The sequence below is a fragment of the Diadema setosum genome, chromosome 20, assembly GCF_964275005.1.
Source record: "Diadema setosum chromosome 20, eeDiaSeto1, whole genome shotgun sequence".
Classification (NCBI taxonomy): Eukaryota; Metazoa; Echinodermata; class Echinoidea; order Diadematoida; family Diadematidae; genus Diadema; species Diadema setosum.
Window position 1 is genome coordinate 31,008,208 of NC_092704.1, and position 18,102 is coordinate 31,026,309.

Below are 18,102 nucleotides of genomic sequence, written 5' to 3' on the forward strand. Positions count from 1 at the left end.
TTTCAGAAATGTGATTACAAACAAGTTCTGTGTCAGTGTGAAAGGCCTCCTTGCTTGTTCCCCCGTATTTTTAGTACATGTACTTAGGTGGTTGAGTTGTGAAAAAGGAGGAAGGACGGACTACATTAAGCATTTTGTTTGAATGGCAGTTTAGTGAAAAAGGAAGTACATATATGGCACTTTCACCACTCTCGATTGTCTTGGCACCTTGTGAACCAGGAAAGCATCTTTCAACCTGGAATATTGTTGACAGCTCTCGGCAAAATCTTCCACAGTGACAGGGAAAGATGTTCTTTGTGCTAAGCAAATGGTGTGGGCATTACCAGAGATTGATTTTGATTCGACATTATCACCAAATAGTTGAGCAATTCCTGCCAGGGTTTCCATGAGAAGGGTAGATTAAATATTGTGTACGTACTGCTTCTAGACAATCTAGTTCTACCACAAGCTGAGCACAAGCACCATCCCTGTCAGCAGAGACAACAACTGAGTACCAGGCAAAATAGCAATGAATGTTTTAGACTCCAGGTTTATTTCAGGACATTATAATGCTAGATGATGATTGCAGAGACTCCAACCCAAAGCACCTTCTGATCTGGAGATTCTCCCGCCTGAGACCCTTAGCAAACGGGAGACTCCAAGTTGATGTGTGCGAAGCGCGAAATTTCTAGGTGCTATCTAAGGCTTATTTTTTCAACATACAATAGCAATAAGTAAGAAATCCTTTCCAACGGGAGACACAGAGCCAGGGCGGGAGAAATTAAATCTCAAACGGGAGAACGGGAGATTTTGCAAAAATGGGTTTTCGGCGGGAGATCTCCCGTCGAAAACGGGAGAGTTGGAGTCTCTGTGATTGTAGGAGCACCGTGCTTTAATAGCTATCTGGAGGATTGGATGGGCTTCCCCAAGTTGTGTAATAGTTTTACATCAATCCATCCAAGATTCGAAAGCAAACATTGCAATGTCAATAAATGTTTCAGAGAATGGGGAAGCTGTACCCAAAGTCATATCAGTCATGTTGCAAACATACTCGATTTACTGGAAACCTTTGGAAACATGACAAAGGTGAGAAAATGGAATTATGATATATGGGAGCAGTTGGTCATTGTACATCTGTGATGCATAATCCATATCTGGTCTCAGGCAAGAGTGCGGGGAGTTTCAGTATTTCTCATGAATTGTTAAATGCTGAGGTCCACTGGTTGTCGACTAACATGCAACATAGTGGACAGATGTTGTATATGTGTAATGTGGTATGAAAATATGTAGAAATAGATATGTGTGTATGAGTGCATGCATTTTTTGCGCAAGCATGAAGGCTATCATATTTTGCGGGGATTAGGTCTACCTCTTGATGACAGTGTAGCAGATACCACTGTGCATATAACTGTTGCCTCAGACCGTGCCATTGATAAGTGTTTTGTGTTTAGTGCGGAAAGCAAGACTAAAAGTGAGAATGACCGATAGTTGGATCCACCCACGTTGGGCTGTGTGTGTATTGTTTGCGTGGGCAAACGGATGGGAGATCTCCTCTCTGCCCAATACTCTTGTCATGCTCTGATATCCCAGATCAAAATAATTGGGGGTGACAGTTATGTAACTTCCCTTTTCTACTCGATCTTCAACATGGAGGGACCTGTTTTTTCCCTTTGGTAGATGGCTTCAGTAACTTGGAAGATATATATCATACAAATTTGCATAAGAGGAAGACTCAAACTAGTATTTTTATCTGCATTCATGTAATCAACTTTCATGTAATGTCAATAGATATTGAATGCTTTTGAGAACGAAAGGAAATATTCCTCCTTCTTCAGTTCTTTCCTCAATTTCTCTCTTTTCCTCTCAATCTCACTGCCTCTCTTTCTCTTTATTGTTCTCTTTGTCGAGGAAGAAGAGCCATCCAAATTATAACATTGGTGAGCCAGTGTGAACAACCTATCAAGTCTGGTATCCTAAAAAGTGCCAAAACAAAACAGAACAAAAAAAAAAAATTCTTCAGCTTCCATCCTGTATTTCTCTCTTTGCTCCTTTGACTCTATTCTCCCTCTTTCCTCTTCTTTGTTCTCTTCCTCATCTTCCCTTCCTCTTTCTCTTTCTTCCCAAATTCCTCCTCGTCTCCATCGGTCATCATCCTTGCCTTCATCTCCTTCCTTAGTCGCTAGTCCCGGCTGACATGTGTACCGCTACAAAACATTACACATGAGCCTCTGTTCTCTTGTACATGCGCTGTTTATTTTCCCAAAGTCGTATAACCCAGCACACCGCCATTTTAGCGGTGACCTACCCTTGACATTGCCGCCATTAAATTTTGACTGGAAAGTACATTTCTCTTCCCCCCTTCTGCAAGTGCAAGTGCCGAAGCCGCAAAAGAGTGGATGCAGTTGTTTCCGCTGGGACTATTAAGGTGACCCCTTGCAGAGAGGCGGGGTGTTTCCTCCCCAACTTATTCTCTGGAGTTGCAGTTACAGGGGGATTTTTTTTTTTTTTTTTTTTTTGGCGTTCATGGTTTCTCTCAATCAGCAAGGGAAACGTCTGCTGGGCATGCCCCGCAAAAATGTTTGGAGAGATTAACAGTAAATTGGGAATTTCTGCACAAGTGGATTTCTGATAAAACTCCACTGAGAGAGTAGCAAGCTATTTTGTGGCCGGAGTTCAAATGTTGTAGTTTTATAGAGTTGCGTTTGACTCCCAGAGCAATGTGGTCTTTGTTATTGTTGTTGTTGGGTTTTATTTCTGTTTGGGGGAGGGGAGGGGTAGAGGCGGAGGAGGAAGGAAAAGAGGGGGATTTATTTCTGGAGCATGATGGTATTTCGGATAGAATGGGGCATTTACTTGTGGCATTGTGGCGAGGTACGATTTAGCAGTGTAATGAAATAGTATTCCAGTGTTGCCAAGAAAAGACAAAAGATATTCAAGCAGCAGAAGGGGTTTGCCTGCATCATACAGTGATAGTATACTATCATACACAAGATATTATCCCTCTGGAATTGTCGACAACAACAACGACTACAGAAAAGCCCTGATCTTGCATTCATGAACAAATTGTATTGCTAGTAATATTGTGTACTATTCCAAACTAGGGAATGTCATTCAAGGCCAAGTGAGAACTATTCATTGGTAAGCCCCTCTAATCGATCAGATTCAAAGTGCTGTGCATGTGTTCGGCCATGTGTTTGAGGTCTGTTCCTCTTTGATCCCATGCCACCCCCCTCTGTCTGGGTCCAGTCTGGGTCCGGGTCTGGGTCCACTCAACAGGTCTGGCCCTCCCAGGGGGTGCTGGCTGGATTTGTGCCTCCATGCTGATGTGACCTCAATTAACCCTCACACCAGCCACTGTCTCAAAGTGCCACTGCCTGGCCACCGCCATCAGACATAACAGACTTATCTCTGACAGTGAAGGGGTTAATGGCCTCCGGAAGCACTACATTTTCCCCTTTAGTCCCACATATACAAAGCACATGTGGTAGGCAATTGTGCAGTGTAAGAGCACAGTTTGAGTTCATTTAATATAAAAGCTCTCATGGAGCATCTCAGCAGCTGTGGTTTGATTTGTGATTTTATAGACTCAAATTCATCATCAAGTTTTTATTTCTTTATTGCCCAGGTTTCTCTCAGATTTTCCCCCATAAGGGATCAATTAGATATGTTTTTTGTGTGTGTTTTAGTAAGTCATTTCACGCAATATTTCTTGTATTAGAGACTAATATTATCAGAATTATAGACCTTCAATTCAGCATGGTGAAATTCTAGAGGATTGTAACAAAGCTGTGTCCATAAACCTTCAACATCCACCCTCCAAAAATTGTACCATTTTTAGGTTATTCTCAGACATGGTATCAGGAATGAGGTCTGCATGTGCAGGCCTAATTCTATCACATTTTTTCTTAAATGATGAATCATTTTTTTTTTTTTAACACCCAGTGTCACTTTGCCATTCTCTTATCTGCTATTATATGGGATGTTGACTTTGGCATATACCAGTAATAAAGTAGCATCTCCTCAGAGCTGCCTCATTACCTATAGAAAGTTTGAAAATTGGTAAAAACTTACCCTTGGCCATCTGCAATACTCCACACTGGCAATGAAATTGTATAATATTTTGCCGAAAGTTGCTTGGCAACTTGCTCCAACCAGTTATCTCAAACATCAAGAGGAAAAGCGCACATGGGAGTGCAATCTTTACAAATATGCATGAAGTTTTTTCCGGGACAATTTAACATGAGAAAGCTTCTCCTGCAGAAAAGTCATCAGATTTTGCATACATTTAATACTTGTATTCCCCATGGCCATGTGCAAAATGTGCAGCTAGCTGGCTGGCATGGCCTCTGTTTTAGTGTTACGTCACAGTCACATTTGCTAGCAGCCAAATGTTGAGCCAATCATTCATTGTTATGACGTTAGCAAAAACCTTGCAGTTTTGCTGTAGCAGTGTGTTCAAAATTTGTGGTTATCTGTGTTGCAGTATTAAAGGAAAGGGCACACATTTGCACGATCAAAATGTTTCCCCGGATGTGAACGGGCTTTATCAGAGTTTAGATTGGAGAGCAGTAGGAGAAAGCTACAGGTAGAGGGGAAAACTTCACCCACCTGTTCTTAGAGGCAGGGGAAGGGGAATTATGAGGACAAGGTCATCGTTGATCTTGATCACCGATTTCCTACAAAGGCATTTTGTTGGGGGAGGGGGTTAAGTGGTACTGTAATTCTCATGTTTTCTTTCCAACCCATCACAAAAAGAAAGAAAGAAAAAAAAAATGAAGTCCCTGGAGGTACGGTGTATCACTGTAGTAAGACGGTCTCTGTAGGGTGTGCAAGGGGGGCTTCATGGGTGCGTAAAAAAGTTGGGTTTGCTCCGTCCCTCTCCCCTCTTATTACCCCCTTCTTTTCTTCTGTTTTGCCTTACAGTGGGTCAAGGGTAAGAGATTTTGAATAAGTGCAAGTAAGCTAACATGTTGAAAGGCATGATTTGCCTATCCTCTTTTTTTTTTTGCTCCTTTTTTTTTTGTGTAAAGAGAAAGTACTTACCTACTAATACTCAGAATGATAAAGTGAAAGAGCAAACCAGGCTCTTGACTTCTACATAGGAGATTCGTGGTTCAAGTCTTGCTTGGTGCAGAGACCTCAGACGAGATGTTGAACCTCCTCATTCAAGTATACTCCTAGCAGTGATTGGGGGGAGGGGTAACAGTAATGCAGAGCCCTGTGAAAACAGTAGATAGGTTCTAGTTGGTGAATTAGACCATGCTGTCATTTCTGTCGTGAGATGTGTAGGCCTAATGCCAGATGATGGCATGGTCACGTGATCATGGTCACATGATCATGGTCACATGATTATAGTCATGGAAGATCATTTTAGGTCTTCAGTGATTCAGATATTATATCAATTAGTGTACTCAAATTTTGTTCAAGATGGCTCAGAGTTAATCAGATCTGCCACAGCACACATTTTATATGACAGTGTTGTTATTTGAAACAACTTCTGTTTCTTTTGTAGAAAATCCACCCTATAGTCTGTATTGGTTTGAGTCACTTGTAAAAGAGTGTAGGAAAAAGAGAAAGAGAAATGTGAAAAAAAAAAGGTGAGGGGATGGATGCGGTTCACTACATATGGGGTCAATAGTAGCTGTAGTAAGAGATTGAAATTATTGGATGACTAAAGTCTGTTTTCTTACTTGCTCATCTTAAATCCTTCATTATCTTCACAAGAAAGCTTGTACTCTGTGTGTCTGTTGTGTATGAGTGTGTTTGTATGGGAGTTGGAACAAGGGATTTTGCAGGAGCTTTTCTTCATGAGGATATGCCAGGCATGTTCGGACAATAGTTTTTATTTAAGAGTGGTAATAGCAGGATAGGGCTCAACATTCTTATCAAGTTATTTTCAATGGAGAGGAAGTTGGAACAGGAGTTGGGGCGGGGGTGGGGGTGGGGGGGGGGGGGCAAGTCGGGATACATGTGAGCAGCCATCCCTGTACTGATACTTATAGTATTCTTGGTCTTACAGCTTGATTTCCCCCTTAGCAAAAATGCAATCCTAATTTGGGTGAAAGCTTTAGAGTTGACTGTTTGCCAATAGAGTGGAAATTATGTCAAGTATGCAGCATTTGGTCCCTCGATTTCCCATTTTAATTGCTCTATTTATGTTAAGAGTACATGCACTCCTAATGAATTCATCCTATAAGCACTATTAAAATACTTAAAAGTGGGGACTTTTGCGGGGGGGGGGGGGGGGTTCAAAACTTGCACTATGCTCACTGCATGTCTTTGTTAAAAAATCATTTGAATGTCAATTCATAAGCCCACAGAAAGTGTACTGAAGTATAATGCTTATAATATCTTTGTCCCCAATATTTGCAAACTTTCCTAGGGCTATACCACCCGACTGTGAGGTAAAATACAGACCTGAGCAGAACTCTTCGCACCCCATCTCCTCCCCCCCCCCCCCCCCCCCCCCCACACACACACACTTCTCTCTAGTGGATTTCAAATGTTCTCATAGTTAAGAAGAGTAATCAGTCAACTAAATATAGGGCTTGAGCTAGAAGGACTAATATAAGAAGCAATATTTTTATATTATTTTCCTCTTGAGGCTCTAATGTAGTGCCCTAGACCTTGAACTTCTTGCAGCTGCCAGAGCTCCCCCAAGAATTCTGCTCTGCTATTTTTCCCCTTTATTCCTTTTTTAATTTATCATTTCATTCCATTTGGAGTGGGGTCGGGATACTACACCAATACATAAAAGGTGCCTCCATTTTTTTTATGTCCTACTACTCAAGCCTTCAGCAGTGAATATTCAGAGACAGAGAGGGAAATATATAGGGCCTATATATGAAGAGCTCATCTGCAAAAGGGGCTAGATCCATTTTTGATGAAAATTTAGTTATTAGCATCACCGCACAGAATTCCATTTGAGTTAGTTACACTGAAAATTTCAACTCCAGACAGCCGTTTGAATAGGAATCATCGCAAAACTAGATTTAGGTTTTCCATACACTTGTGTACAAATTCTCACAAACAAACCGATTTTTCTCCAAAGTCCTGAAAGTGGATCTAGCCCCTTTTGCAACTAAACTCTTCATATATAGAGAGAAATATAAAAACAGGGAGAACAGAAGAAGGTTCAAGGATGTTATCAAACAAACAGAGAATTTGCTCTCTTACTTTCTTTAGAATGCATTTTCAGAGTGCTGTTGGAAATCCTAAGATATCCAAGACTTGTCTTCCTACAACACAGCAACCACCTTGAAGGACATGGGTCAAAGAGATTATGATATTATATTCCATATCTGGCCATAGCATGGCTGTATGATGTGGAGAAGGATATTTTGCTTTTAAAACTTCCACTAAGTTGGGTGTCGTGAGGCAGTATTTTTGTTGTTTTTGTTTGTCATGTGAAGAGAGTGAGATGAGGACACTTGGATATTATGCAGTCATATGTCCTGGCTATATGAAGGTGAAAGAGCTGTAATATATTACCTCACATATAATGCCACGATGAAAGAATGGATTCCATTATGTAGACCTACCTCTTCATCAGGATCTCATGTTATGAAAATGTTTATGGATAGCAATTCTTGCTAGAAAAGCAATATTTCTTGTGACAACAGCCAATCAGGAAGCAGGATTCTTGTCATCACCATGACGCTTGCCATCGCACACAGAGTTAGTGTCGTAGCAACTGTCAGTGCAATGAAGCCCAGGTGTTGTGGTGTAATGCTTTATTTTGCCCTCTCTTAACCCGTTGAGGGCGGGCTGATTTTACTACAACACACATTTCCCACAGACATCTGCCCGAGTATACTCGGGACTCGTCCTTAATGGGTTAACCCAGCCCCAACATATGAACACAAGACCTTCACAACGCCCATAGCAAACAAATCAGTATTCTCAGCAACAAATTTGGGTTACCCTGTACCAAAGTCAGTCAAAGGTGAGTTGAGTGTTAGACTTAGGGTGAGGGGGGAATTTCCCAGGTAGACGCAAGTACACATATCTCAACCCGAAACCCCCCCCCCCCCACACACACACACACACCGAAGTATTGTAACATAAACACATTCCCTTGTACTCGAGGCTTTTTCAAAATCCCAGGGTTTAAAAAAGGAGAGAGCTGGGGGGGGGGGGGGGGAAATGGTGGGCACCTTCTCTTGCGGCTGCGAGGCTGTTCGATGAATAACTTCCAAGAGCACAGATGGTCTTGTCACTCGCAGATAGACATTGAATCATTGACGTGGTGCGGGCAGAGGGGAAATTATCGCAGTTGTAAAATAATACTCTGATTTTCTCATTTTTTTTAATCATCGTATGCTTAAAAACAAAAACAAGCAGAGCAGTCATGAATATGGAATGGTTGATGTGTGCGGGCAGAGGGAAAATTAGTTGTAAAACGGCACACTGACTTTATCTTCTTTTTTTTTTTTTTACAAGACTGAACTTCGAAATTATAGTTAAATATCAAAACAAATAGAGCAGTCATGTTTTTTCAGAGTGAAAGAGTAGATCCGAGGCAGTTATTTCATGCTGCAGTACATTCATCTTTGAGGGCGATTTGCGTTTGCCGAGAAACAAGGTTGGCGTGTGAAATCTCTTGAAAAGACGATGATACAGACTATGAAAAGGAGGGAACTCTCTCCTTCCCTGATAACTCTAAAATACCTTCTAGATCCTGGATTTACGAGTGGTTATCAGTCTTGGATTTCCCGGATCTCTTTTCCTTCCTACTCATGCAGCTGTCCTTGGGTGAAATCAGCTGAAAGTGTTAGTGGAGGGACTTTGAAAGAAAAAGACAGAGATTCATGTGGAGAACATGATTTGAATTGAAGCCCTTTTTTTTTAGAGGGTTTTACCAGTCTGTCCCTGAGCAGTATTCCTCTCAGATTAGCGTTCGTACTTTGTGTTTTTGAGCTTGCCCTCTGAGACACATTGTTGTTGCAGTTTTTGTTGTTTTTTGTTGTACGTATCACCCGAGAGAGAAATGTTCCATGTCAGCGTACAAAACAGTTGACGAGTTTGACGCAGGGGATCTTCGAGACAGATGACTCGAGAAAGTTACGGTACTGTAGCTGGCCTCAGATAGTCTTTGTGTTATGTCTATCATTGATGTGACATTTATCATCACTGTCTTGATTTTTAGAAGTCCCCTTAATTCAATCTCAATTTATCAGTGATTTATCATCTCAAGAATGCTATATTTTCATTTCTATCTTTCCTTCAGCCACAAAACATCCTGCTCACGTCCAAAGAAGTCGGCAGTGGGGACATCAAGCTGATCGACTTTGGGATCGCCCGCTACCTCAGCAAAGAAGAAGAGATCCGAGACATCCAGGGAACACCAGACTATGTTGGTATGTCATGTGCCCTCATGCCAAAGTCCCGAACTCTGTATTGCAAGTGTGGAAAGGTTTGCCAACACCACTTGTCAGGAGTGGGACTAGACAAGCTGTGTCCCACATATTCAGCTGTTGTTACACACACACAAAAGGGCTCCCTTTTATTATCAAGGTGCAATGGTGTAATTGCTCTAACATGCAACTTGTTTTCACCATGGGAAAAGAGGGGTTGGATGGATTTCAAAAGAAAATGAATGACCTCATTGCATGGGCCACAAGAGTCATCATCATTTTATTTTTATGTAATATTTTTGGTGTGTTTGTATAGCAGAGAACAGCAAAATATAGGTCCAAGGACATGAACTCTAGCATGCTAAAGGGAATTTAATGAAATCTATTTGAAAAAAAAAAAACACACCAAAAACTCTATGCCAAGAGTGAGGGAAGAGAAAAACAGCATGCGAATTGTTGGTGCTTGATGATATTTAACCAACTAGACACCTTTGCACTTGCAATACGTTGTTAAGCTATGCCACCATCATGTTCTGCTGGTATTATTCTTCTTGTTTTGCCAAAAGGAAATCACTAACAGCTACATTGACTTGTGTATTCTGTCGGTTGAGTAGGTACGTCACCTTGTTTCTGTTTTAATTCCTTTGCGCAGCACCGGAGATTCTCAACTACGAACCCATCACCCTGGCTACAGACATGTGGAGCGTCGGGGTCCTCACCTATGTGATGCTAACGGGCAACTCGCCGTTTGCTGGCGACACCAAGCAGGAGACCTTCCTCAACATCTCCCAGGTCAACTTGGAGTTCCCCGAGGAAGACTTTAGTTCCCTCTCCGCCGAGGCACAGGACTTCATCCAGAGCCTATGCATCAAAGAACCAGAGTGAGTACCAAAAAGCAAGATACATTCACGGCATGAATTTTTTTTCCGAATTGGAGTCGACGGCCATTTTTCATGGCATTAAATTCATGCAAATTGCCACTGGCATTCAATTATTATAGTGTAGACAAGAACTTCCATGTCCATAAATTCCAGAATCTTGGCTTTCGCAAAATTTGTGAAATTAAAAATGCATGCGAACATTCCTCGTTTTACAGTGGCTGGTCTCGAGCTTGGTCCTAGGGTGTTTCGTAAAGAATTATATCAGTCGTAAAAGTTAGGATGAACTTTAAATTATGGTGTACTGCACGTGTCATCAGTGGTATTCTGAATCAGAGGTGAAGTCCAGAGATGTACTCATGAATGTAGGCTTGTTATGATGGATAATTTTTTTTCTTCGGCTGGTTTGATTTTTATGTTCAGAAAACGCCTCAGTGCTGCAGAGTGCCTTGAACACCCCTGGGTCCGGAAGTTTACGGCGGTAGAGGAGTTGGAGCGGGAGCGAACGGGAACCAATGAGAACCTCCAGCACCAAGACGAAAACTCCAACACCTCTCAGGTCTCCTCACTCACAGTGGAGCTCGTCATCCGGAAAGACAAAGACACCGCGACGATTACCAAGCTCAAGGACGACGAGAACGAGAACTACCTCGAAAACAACGTTGCACGGTTCGTGTCCGCCAAAGAACTTGAGGTCAGCGATACGCGGACCGCCGAGCCCGTGGCGACGGAAGGTAATGGCGGCGGGATGAGCAGAGATGATTCCATTTCTGATATGGATGTTCACATGGAGTGCGACATTAAAGATGGACACGAAATTTTCGTCTCACAAGAGGTGAAGGTCATCAGTCTGGAGGCGGTCCAGCCATTGCAGAGGAGTACAACGGAAGGTCACGTCAGTGTGAACACGCCGGAGAAGACGGTGCCTGTGGCCGTCCCAGTGCAGAATCACATAAATCACAGCACAGAGAACTTATCCGTCTCGCCATCGCTGTCGGAGGCCAGCCTCCTTGGGGACCGGGCGTGTCAGAGGTGCCACAGGTCGCACACGGATCTGCAGGTAGTGTCACTTGACAGGGGCCACTCTCCGTCCTCCAGCCCCCTCGGCACACGGCGCGGCATCTGCCCCAGCAAGGAGAACCTTCCCAGCGGCATCAGCGAACCAAAGAGATTCTGCCTCGAGGTACCCGGCCAACAGCCCGGCCAAGTCGTCTGTTGATAAATTGTGTAGTCGCAAAATCTATTTATTCGAGGTACTTTTTGTCACGTTCCTCCTGAGTAACATCAAGAATGTAGGAACTTGGGGAATTCTGCTGTCAGCCTCTTCTTTTTAGCTGTGTAGATAGAAGCTGACTGGGAATGGTGGTAGAATGAGTTAGGCGTGCTATTCATTCTTTTGTGTCTCATTTTCATAAAGTGCATCATAGAACGCATATATATATATTCGAAATATAGTTGCGATACCTACGTGTTTTTATGCCGTCACAGCGGGATTAGAGCAAACTTAAAAGTGCTGAGCACTTGTAGCTGTAAGTGAGGGTGTCTGCATTTGAAACAAATCTACCATTGGTGCTTGGCGATTGTTGAGTAATGTTAGATGAGAATGCTGGTTGTTGGTATCTGCTCTTGAAGTGTCTTCGCAAATTTCCGCCCTGAACTTCCAGTTTGCCCAGAGTTTGAAACAAATGTGCTTCACAGCTATTCCAGATGAAATGACCACTTGCTATGCAGTCTTTTGATAAGTCGTTCAAAGAGTCGTGTAAGTATGTGATTTGCGGACCAAATATGGGGCGAATGGTCTCTCTACTCGTGTAGCTTACATCTTGTTGACATGGTCTGTTGTAGTGAGACTCATAGTCAGAGGAAGACAGTGTTATGTGCCCATTGGCAACAAATTGTGAATTTGGTGAGTTCCTGCCTTTTTGTTATCAAATCATCGTTTGTTTTCTCAAGTGGCGATATGGAAAATGAAAACTGGTTGACATTAAGATGTATGACTCATGCCATGTTGTGTGTATTCTACACGTATATGGTGGGGGTTTTTTTGGGGGGGTTGCTTTTTTTTTTAAAGAAAAGCAATGGAAAACAGTGAATGAAACCTCATTATCTTGGGGTTATTAGAGAAGTTTTGACTAAAATGCCGAGGGGAAGTGGAATTTGAAGTGTTGTTGGATGGTTGAAGAGGGTTTTGGTTTTTTTGTGAGGTTGAATCAAAGAGAAAGTGATATAGAGAAGCACTCGGGAGGTGATTTTGATGGGATTCAGCGCCATTTTCCATGAGTTTGAAGTTACAAACAAAAGGCTTATCAAGAATACTGAGATATTCTGACCAATGTAACTACAAAATTACCTCCAATGTTTGATTTCCATTATAGATACTGACAGTAGATATGTTTTGATTATTTATACGAAATCAACTCAGTCAGTTTTATAGCCTTTGGTTACCCAAGCACACAATGGTGATATTTATTTATATATCTATTTCTTGTTATTTTGCAGCGTGCTAGAAATTCTAGCTTGCACAGTTGGGGTACCTTGTACTTTGTTATGTTGTTTTTGAATATCAGTTATCAGAAGTATTCTACTAAAACCAATGACTGAATGCATAAATTCGTAGAAAGTTGTTACGTGTTTAGTTGGAATCCTTTTTCGCTCCCAGCATGTGTTAGATTAATATTTTTCTGTGCTGTACGTGTGAGTGACATGTATGATTTCAAAGGAAAAATTGTGTCTATGTGTATGTTTCATTTCTATGCTAGTTTCACTAGGACAGTTGCAATGCTATTCAACAGAATTTTATATCATTTTATGATCTGTGTGTATGTAATTATCTACAGTGTATGTCGTGACATGTTGTTCTTAACTGTGGTGTGTTTTGGCTCGAGTGTGACGCTAAGTAAGGAAGTATTAATTTTTGTTTTCTCGACCTAACGGCATGTTCTGTTGTACCGTGTAATCGTCTGGTAATTGAGAAGTTTTTTTTGTCAGAAACTGTGAACAGCTAGGGACTTTGGTCTGTCAAATCTTTTTCGATGTATGGTGTGGACGTCAGGAGTTGTGTCTTCAAGTCTGTTAGGTGCTTATTTGTCTTTAACTCTGGAAACAGCTCCGACATGTGAAGGCTGCGTATCAAGATACAGGGGTCAGCGAGACACCCATTTTTTTTTTTTTTTTTTTTTTTTGGGGGGGGGGGGGGAGGGGGGTGACAGAGGGGAAATTTGCATAATGTGGAAAGATTATCTGCTGCAAAGTGTTGTTAAGTTGTCAGGGCCTTGTAGACATTGAAGAAACTAGACGATGTGTTAATCAGTCGTAATATGCTTCATTTACCCCAGTGACAAATTTGAATGGGTTTTTACGGCATTCCACATTTTTGTCTTCGTCCAAATTTCAGTGTTGCTGTCCCTTCTTCTATGTGAAATCATGTAATTCTAAAAATCATATTGATAGTTTCAGTATAATCAAATCAAACGATACATATACCGGTATCCATTAGGTCACATGACATCAAATAATCTTCCAGCCACTGATATTATCCAGTATCATGGCTTAACGTACATTCTTCCAAAGAATACAAGTATGACAATGGGTGATTTCTCAGTTCGGCACAGAAATACTTGTACGCATTTCACAGATGCGTGTTACTCACTTCCATTTACATGTTATTTCAGGTATATTTAAGGCATCTTGTAGTGGATGAGGGCATAATATTAAACATGTCTTACTATCAGTATTTTTGAAAAATAATTGTGCATACTAGGGCAATCTCAGGATTATACATAGTAATATCAAAAAGAAGTCACATGCACATTAAGTTAGTCAGTTGAGCCTATTGGATTGAACACCATGTTGTTGTTGTTGTTTTTTTTTGCATGCCTGGTTAGCACATACAGAGTTGTGTAACACCTTCAGTGTCTTGTCTACACTATCACTCCAGTGTTTTATGTGGTGTAGGGTCTTTCTCTTGTCTTTTCTCTTTTATGACACAAGCATTATGTGCTGTCAATCTATGTTTAGTGTAGGGGTGCAGACTAGTGTTGAACACGGAATCAATCTGGTGTATCTCAACCTATACACGGTTGGCCCGTTTGAGTGGTCACAGGTGTGTAGAGGCAAAAAGTGTATGTGTTGTGTATTAAAGTAGGCCAAACACGTCTTACAACACAGGAGTCATTCCAGCTGTGCCGATAGCATGCATAACTAAGTTTGTGAATGTAGTCACTCCGTGCTGTGTTGGTTTGTTTTCCTACAAGTTTTTATCAGTGTATACTCAAGCCACTTCTATGTGCTCCTTTCCAATGTCGTTTGAGTTGTCTGTGGAGCTCAACAAGTGATATCTTGGATTTAAATCCAACAGTATTCATGAAGTATGCCATAAAGCTTACATTAAGCACCCATTAGATGCTGTTGTTCAAGTGACTGTTTCTGTTATGTTGAGTTTGCTGTTCCAAGAGGCGCGGGAAACCTCCACTTTAGATTGGCATTTTACTCACATCATATTTGTGTTATTTGTTTATTTGAAGTCATTGTTATAGCACTCCACAATCCCTGCATCTAGAGAGTATTCGAAGTATCAATGGCATATGTATATTTTGTGTTCTATCCTTATTTATGTGTGATGCTTTTGGAGCTAGGCGGGAGAAACATATATATATTATATATCAACTACTCACTGTGATGTGTACATAATTTTAACTTTGCTTTTGTCATTTTATCGCATCTTATGGAGGCAAAGGAGGAGACAATACACAGTTAAAGATTGGCAGTCGATAGAATGATTGTTTGATTATTGAGGGAAATTCTCTTGGAAAGTCCAAGAAAGATCCCAACTTTTATGCCGTACATTGTTTGTATATTAACAACACATTCAATTCGCCAGAATCCTGACTACATTGTTAGAAAACTGGCTATATATCCTGTGTATATTTCCCCAAATGAAAACTACTTACAGAATTTTCAGCAAGAAGAACTTGGACGGAGAAGTGATGTGGAGAAAGAAAACCTGACATTAAGAACCAGACATCATTAGTGGGTTTAGGAAGGTTTAAAGCAGGGTGAGTGTGTGTGTTTCCCTGCCGTATCAAGTTAAGGTGACATTGTAAGCCAAAGGGAATTAAGTAGGATTCACCCAACCCTGTAGGGGGCTCAGCTTTGATGGTGCCTAATCATAGAGCAAGTTTTTCTTCTTTTTCTTTTTCTTTTTTAGCATCCTCCTGCTGCCTGCCCCTGATAAAAATTTAAGGGAAAATCATGATTAACCTGGCTTCTTTTTTTTTTTTTGGGGGGGGGGGGGGGAGAAAAAAATCAGTAAGACATATTGATAAAAGACAGAGATGATGAATAATGTCTTCCTTGTGCTTGCAGTATTTCCCAGAGTAGTATTTCTAAATCATAGCCCTTTTGGCTGTCTTCCTTTCCAACATAGGCATTTCCATTCAGTTCAAAAGAAAATGGAATAAATTTGTCCCTTGGATCGTCCTGGCATTGATACAAAAATATGTGAACCCAGCTGTAAAGGCTCATGCCAGTGAAGGCCATCTCCGTGTTTTCTTCTGTTAGCCGGCAACGGCACCACATTCCGCAGGGCTTTGCACTCTCTGAGTGATGATGGTGCTTCCCTCCAGAAACCCAAACAGGTGCTTTACTGTGTGTTCTCATCATTTACACAAAGATGAGAGATCTTTGCTTGGCAAAATTTTGATGTGGATGTATCTGTCCTGCTACTATGATACAGAATGATGTCTCCAAATTGGGGGGGGGGGGGGAATTTTTTTTTTTTAATACTATTCATAGTACAAATGTATTCAGAAATTGATAATTTTGCATCATTTTCTTTTTTTTAATATGTGTCAAGTCAAGCCTTATTAGCCTGAGGCTGCCCATGCACATGTTGATTATTTTCTTACCTGTCATTTTGTTGGTCATGCCATCTTCTATTTTCTGCTGGTGATTTCATTACCAAAAAGGAAAGAAACATTTTTTACCCCATAGAATGGACTGGCATTTTTCATTGTATGCCTCCACACTTACTGGTTTAGTGAATGTTGTAATAGATCTAACCTGATGTCAAGGTTGAACGAACTCTTGTTGCTAGGACAGATTTTTTTTTTTTTTTTTTTTTTTTTTTTTTTTTTTAAATCTCTATGGGGCATACCTCATGAGAGTCTATCGTCCCAATGTCTTCAGAAAGTGTATGTGACGTAGGGTTCAAAATTGTAGCCAGCAAGGGAAGTACCGGTACATGAAATGGTGCACCCACCACTCTATGTGCATTCATGTGATGTTATGAAGAGTTCTGAACCAGCGCAAACATTTCGAGAGTTTTATTTTGCTCCACTGTTTGTGTTACAGGAACTTCTCTGTCCTTTTGTCTTTTGTCGACTTAGTCCCAGCTTCCTGTACAATGATTCCAGAGAGAAAGCATGATATGTGGAATGTCATGTAGAATTTCTGAAAAGAATACATACAATGTAACCTACATCCAGTGTATTTTCTAGATGATATAAATTTTGATTTCCTTGGTTTCCTTTTTTATCATCAAATAGAGCTTGTTTATTTGAAAGTTCAATCAGGAAAAATTTATTTAGCCTTATCACTGGTGGCAAAATTTTTGTTGGACCAAAATCACAGTTGGTGCCGAGTGCTATGTTCAGGTGACTGGTAATTTGCTATGTTGTTCAGAATTGTAATCCTAAGTCTATGGCCTTATCATTTAACTGCCAAGTGGTGAACTGTTCAGGTTACCACATTAACATTGATATTGTTGTAGAAAATGACAAGTAATTAATAATAATAATAATAAAAAAAAATCATCCGTGATTTTGATGCACATGAGGATGCTTTTGTCTGTGTATAATTATTTGTTTTGTTGTGTTTCTTGGTAATGGCACATGTCACATATGGTATGGGTGGAAGGGTGGTCAATTGTGATGATGATGATGATGATGATGATGATGACGACGACGACAACGACGACAATGACAATTATATTGATGATTTTAATGGCAATAATGGTGATGGTGATGGTGGTGGTGATAGTGATGGTGATGATCTGCACGATAATGAAGATGAAAGTGATGATAGTGATGATAATGATGGTGATGATGATGATGGTGATGATGATGATAATGATGGTGATGATGATGGTGATGGTGATGATAATGATGGTGATGATGATGATGATGGTGATGGTGATGATAATGATGGTAATGATGATGGTGATGGTGATGATAATGATGGTGATGATGATGATGGTGATGATGATGATAATGATGGTGATGATGATGATGGTGATGATAATGATGGTGATGATGATGATGATGATGGTGATGGTGATGATGATGATGGTGATGGTGATGATAATGATGGTGATGATGATGATGGTGATGGTGATGATGATGGTGATGGTGATGATAATGATGGTGATGATGATGATGGTGATGGTGATGGTGATGGTGATGATAATGATGGTGATGATGGTGATACTGATGATGATAGTGGCAATTTGGTAATTTATCCCAATATGATATTTTCTGCATCAATTTTCAACATCGTAAATCTGTTTTAGAACATTTCATTGTTCGGTGTAACTGGCTCTCGGTACCCATACATCATCCGGCAGTGATTCCCAGTACGCTATAAAGTACTACAGTGCACTCCCATTATAACAAACACGGTCATAACAAAATTCTGGTTACAACGAAGTTAAAATTCAGGCCGCAACTTTATCTGCTCTATGTCTTTTATTGTATATTTGTTCGGTCATAATAAAATTTTGATATAACGAAAGAAAGCTGCTGGTCCCAAGGACTTCGTTATAACAGGAGTCCACTGTATACCTTGAGTCACTCAATCTCACCATCCTATAATCTTCTATTTCTGCCACTGTT

General features: G+C 40.8%; 1 protein-coding gene across 1 annotated transcript in view; it reads left to right on the forward strand.

The window, feature by feature from the left end:
- LOC140243734 (serine/threonine-protein kinase 17B-like) overlaps positions 1 to 12,229 on the forward strand; it is a 51,627-nt gene extending 39,398 nt beyond the window's left edge. The window contains exons 3-5 of the mRNA XM_072323399.1: positions 9,209 to 9,338; positions 9,988 to 10,216; positions 10,637 to 12,229. Of these exons, the coding sequence (XP_072179500.1) occupies positions 9,209 to 9,338; positions 9,988 to 10,216; positions 10,637 to 11,432 (1,155 nt within the window). The 3' untranslated portion in view covers positions 11,433 to 12,229. The remainder of the gene's footprint in view (positions 1 to 9,208; positions 9,339 to 9,987; positions 10,217 to 10,636) is intronic.
- The last annotated feature ends 5,873 nt before the right edge of the window (positions 12,230 to 18,102 follow it).